This window comes from Austrofundulus limnaeus, unplaced genomic scaffold (genome assembly GCF_001266775.1).
Source record: "Austrofundulus limnaeus strain Quisiro unplaced genomic scaffold, Austrofundulus_limnaeus-1.0 Scaffold2837, whole genome shotgun sequence".
Classification (NCBI taxonomy): domain Eukaryota; kingdom Metazoa; phylum Chordata; class Actinopteri; order Cyprinodontiformes; family Rivulidae; genus Austrofundulus; species Austrofundulus limnaeus.
Genome location: NW_013955239.1, coordinates 3,575 through 8,623, shown reverse-complemented (window position 1 = coordinate 8,623; position 5,049 = coordinate 3,575). Strand labels below are relative to the sequence as shown.

General features: G+C 50.3%; 1 protein-coding gene across 1 annotated transcript; it reads left to right on the top strand.

The window, feature by feature from the left end:
* Nucleotides 1-47: 47 nt before the first annotated feature.
* gmnc (geminin coiled-coil domain containing) lies at nt 48-5,049 on the top strand (the record flags this gene model as incomplete). Its single annotated transcript, XM_014000236.1, is given in 4 exon segments — nt 48-85; nt 414-499; nt 614-730; nt 4,224-5,049. Coding segments are annotated over 4 exon segments (1,067 nt in total), but the record flags the coding sequence as incomplete, so codon positions are not given.

Below are 5,049 nucleotides of genomic sequence, written 5' to 3'. Positions count from 1 at the left end.
CATGACTTCAGTGACCCCCATGACCTCAGTGACCCCCATGACCTCAGTGACCTCAGTGACAGCAGACAGGTGTCTCCTCTGTTCGGTGAGTGAAACTTTAATCCATATTTACAGAATGGTTCTGTTTTATCTGCTGACTTGTTCTGAACCAGAATCAGATACAGTCCTGGGTCTCCTGGGTCTCCTGGGTCTCCTGGGTGTCCTGGGTCAGAGGTCAGTCTGATCTTCCTGCAGTTCCTCTATAAACCACAAGAGGCTGCTGTTGTCAAAGAGTCCAGAAACAATCAGATCTTACAGCAAACACTGAAGTAAAAACAAAAAATTCATTTTCTTTCAGTTTACCTGCTTTAAACAAATTCTGGGGTAAATATTTACAGCTGAGACATTCTGACTAAATCCTGATCTTCTGTCAGAGTCTCAGAGGACTTTTACCAGCGGTCCTCCTGCTGCGGGGACGTGGACACAGCAGCTGTCTCCTCACCTGCAGAGGAACAGACAGGTAAGATCTGCTGCAACCCTGCTGGCAGGAGCTGGAGCAGTCCTAACGTGTGTGTGTGTGTGTGTGTGTGTGTGTGTGTGTGTGTGTGTGTGTGTGTGTGTGTGTGTCTTCCAGCTGCAGGATGCTCTGCAGCAGAGAGAGGAGCAGCTGGCCCGGTTGCAGGAGGAGAACAAGAAGCTCCGACAGTTCCTCAGCTCCTCCTCCCTGAGGAACCTGCAGCTGAAGGCTCAGGTGTGTGCACCATCAGAACCAGACCGTCAGGTCCAGAACCGGACCGTCAGGTCCAGAACCGGACCGTCAGGTCCAGAACCGGGCTCTCTCTGCACATTTCAGAATTCTGCTACAAGTCGTTTAAACCCAGTAAAAGTTTCAAACTTTAGTTTTCAGTCAGAAACAATCAGGTAAAAACAATCTGTGTAAAAGTGAAAAGAAGAGAAAATGTTTGAGTTTTTTCACCTGAAAATATTTGTTTTTCTAAAGTGTAAAAATCAAACATCTGAGCAGCTGAATGAGTTTAACCTGCTGCTGGAAAACAGTTCAAATATCACAAAGTCTGCAGAAGAGATTTAATCAAACAGGAARATACAAACCATCCATCACCAGATGTACAGAGTCTGTAAAACTAGAAGCTGCACCGATCAGTCCATCAATCTCATGCTCCATTCTTCACTCACTCCTGAAAAAACCCTGAGATACTTGAACTCCTTCACTTGAGGCAGAACTTCACCCCAAACCCACAGAGAGCAATCCACTCTTTCCTACTGAGGACCATGGACTCAGATTTGGAGGTGCTGATCCTCATCCCAGCTGTGAACTGGTCCAGTGAGAGCTGGAGATCACGGTATGATGAGGTCAACAGAACCACATCATCTACAAACAGCAGAGATGGAATCCTGTGCCCACCAAATCAGACTCCCTCCACCCCCTGGAAGTGCTGAGAAGTTTGGTCCATGTAAGTTATGAACAGAATGTGTGACCATGTATGCTCAGGTGGAGTCCAACTCCCCCTCTGAAGGGGTCCGACTTACTGCCAGCAATGAACCAAACTCTCACACCGCTTGTATAGAGACTGAATGGCCTGTAACAACGGACCCACAATCCCATTCTCACAGAGCACCCCCACAGTGTACCTCAGGGAACATGGTTGAATGCCTTCTCCAAGTCCACAAAACACATGTAGACTGGATTATCAAACTCCCATGACCCCTCAGGGATCCTAGTGAGGGTAAAGAGTTGGTCCAGTGTTCCACAGCCAGGACTGAACCTGCATTGTTCCTCCTGAACCAGAGGTTGGACCATCGATCGGACTCTCCTCTCCAGTACCCTTGAAAAGACCTTACATGGAGGCTGAGGAGAGTGATGCCCCTGTARTTGGAGCACACCCTCCGGTCTTTCTTTGTAAAGAGGGAAACCACCACCCCAGTCTGTCAATCCAGTGGCACTGCCCCAGATCWCCACACGATRTTGCAAAGGCGTGTCAACCAGTACAGCCCTACAACATCCAGAACCTTGAGAAAATCAGGGCGGATCTCATCCACCCCTGGAGCMCTGCCGCTGTGGAGCTTTTTAACTACCTCAGAGACCTCAGCTTCAGTTATGGACAGACMATCCCCAAAGTCCTCAGACTCTGCTTCCTCCATAGAAGACATGCTGCTGGGGTTGAGAAGGTACGAGAAGTATTCCTTCCACCTCCCGAYGACATCAGTGGTTGAGGTCAACGGCACCCCACCTTCATTGAGCACAGTGTTAGTGAAGTGCTGCTTCCCCCACCTCAGCTGCTGGATGGTTTGCCAGAATCTCCTCAGAGCCGATCGAGAGTCTTTTTCTAAGGCCTCATCGAACTCCTCCCACATCAGAGCTTTTGCTTCAGCAACAGCCAGGGCTGTGACCTGCTTGGCCTGCAGATACTCCTCAGCTGCCTCCGGAGTCCTACCAGCCAACAAGGCCTGATAGGACTCGTCCTTCAGCTTGACAGCCTCCCTTACCCGGGGTGTCCACCACCGAGTTCAAGGATGGCCACCATGAGAAGCACCAAYAACCTTGCAGCCACAGCTCAAGGCAGCTGCTTCAACAATTGAGGTACAGAACATGGCCCACTCAGACTAAATGTCCCCCGCCTCGGCTGGGATGTGATTGAAGTTCTCCCGGAGGTGTGAGTTAAAGATCTGTCTGACAGGTTCCTCTGCCAGGCATTTCTAGCAAACCCTCACTACACGCTTTGGCCTACCAGGTCTGACCGGCATCCCCCCCACCACCAGAGCCAACTCACCACCAGGTAGTGGTCAGTTGACAGATCAGCTCCTCTCTTCACCCGAGTGTCCAAAATATGCAGATAAGATGACATGACTACAAAGTCAATCATTGTTCTGTGACCTAGTGTGTCCTGGTGCCACGTGCACTTATGGACACCCTTATGTTGGAACATGGTGTTTGTGATGGACAAACTGTGACGAGCACAGAAGTCCAACAACAGAACACCGCTTGGGTTCAGATCAGAGWGGCCGTTCCTCCCAATCACACCTCTCCAGGTCACACTGTCATTACCCACGTGGGCACTGAAGTCCCCCAGCAGAATAAAAGAATCCCCAGCTGCAGCACCTTCCAGCACCCCGCTAAGAACTCCAAGAAGGCTAGGTTCTCTGAACAATCATTTGGTGCATAAGCACAAATGACCGTCAGAGCCCGTACCCCCACCCAAAGGCACAAGGAAGCTATCCTCTTATCTACCAGGGTAAACTCCAACACACAGGCACCAAGTCGGGGGGCCAAAAGCAGACCCACACAGAGGTCCAGGACCTCTCACCATGGGCAACTCCAGGAAAGAATAAAGTCCAGCCCCTCTCGAGGAGATCGGTTTCAGAGCCCATGCTGTGCTTTGAGGTGAGCCCAACTGTATCTAGCTGGTACCTCTCACCCTCACGCACAAGCTCARGCTCCTTCCCCACCAGAGAGGTGATGTTCCAAGTCCCAAGAGCCAGTTTTGTTAGACCAGGGTCAAAGCGCCAAGGCCCCCGCCTTTAGCTACTGTCCATGGCATCATGCACCTGACTCGTATGGCCCCTCCCGCAGGTGGGGGCCCCACAGGAAGACAAACCCATGTAGCTCATTCGGGCTGAGCCCAGCCAGGTCCCATGGGTAGAGACCCGGCCACCAGGAGCTCACCRACGAGCCTCTCCCCAAGGCCAGGCTCCAGGGTGGGGCCCCGGTAACCCACGTCCGGGCAAGGGACTCTGAGTTCCTTGATTTTTTTATCTGTCCATAAGAATCTGTTGAATTATTCTTTGTCTGGCCTGTCACCTGGRACCAATCTGCCATGGGAGACCCTCTGACAGCAGAGCTCCTAGGATCATTCAGGCACACAAACTCCTCCACCACAATAAGGTGATGGTTCAACGGAGGAGAAACAAAAGGAAAACCAAAGTGCTGAGTCAGCGATCAGATGGAACCACASATTCAGAATAAATTGGCAACTTTTCTGCTTCATTAAATGATGAAAAACGTTTTATTGATCCTTTTTATTTTCACTCATATAAATAAAAACTACAAGGTGTTTATTTTAGTTTATTGTTTTTATTTTAGACTTTATTCAGATCAATTCTGTCCATCTGCTCTCATCTCATCTGATAAACAACAACAATAACATAATAATATATTTACGAGCTGTTCTGCTGATTGCATTCAGACCTCCAACGGTTCTGGTTCTGATCCAAATCCTTCCWCACAGAAACTGACACCAGACGGGAGGAGGAACCTGAGGAGAACCCTGACCGGACCTCCTCACATCTCCAAACAGATCAGCAAGAGGGTCTGCAGGAATCTCATGACCCAGTTCTGCTCCGACCCCTGCTCAGAACCRAACCTGGACCTCTGGGTCCTGAGAAGTCTGGGACTGAAGGACCAAGACATCGTTGATACATCCAGGGAGTCCTCACCTGAAGACAGCTTCAGAGATTTGGGTTTTGGTGAGTCCTCCTCTAGATGGACACCTGGTTCCTGTTTCAGTTCTCCAGTGGACCCGGTGACGCCGTCATCGGTCTACAGCTACTGCCAAAACCCAGAACCGAAACCTGGTCTTAGACTCTCCTACGATGGGCCTGATAGTCCACCTGTGTTCCCTCAGAACTGTTTAAAAACTCCAGAGGACTTCACCAGACTGACTGGATCTTACAGGTCTGATGAAGCTCTGATCCTGAACCCAGACGCATCAGGGTCCTTCTTCTCAGACCAGACTGAGTCCTGTTCCATCAAAGGTCTGTGTCCATTTCAAACCCAGGACAGAAACCAAGAACAACAGTTGTCTCACTGGTCTTCACTGCCACAACACTGGACACCATCTGGGTTGTCCTCTTCAAGTCCAGTCCCAAACAAACCCTGGACCAGTTCTAGTGTTTTCACCCCAAAAATCCCACCAGCAGGACCTCAGCCTCATGATCCACTACAGGTACCTCACAGACAGGCAGGTCTGGCTTTTAGCATGTCCCTGTCTCCGTCCAGCRGCGTGAAGACCTTCAGCTTCCCCCAGGGACAGGCCTTCATCAGGAGGGACACCG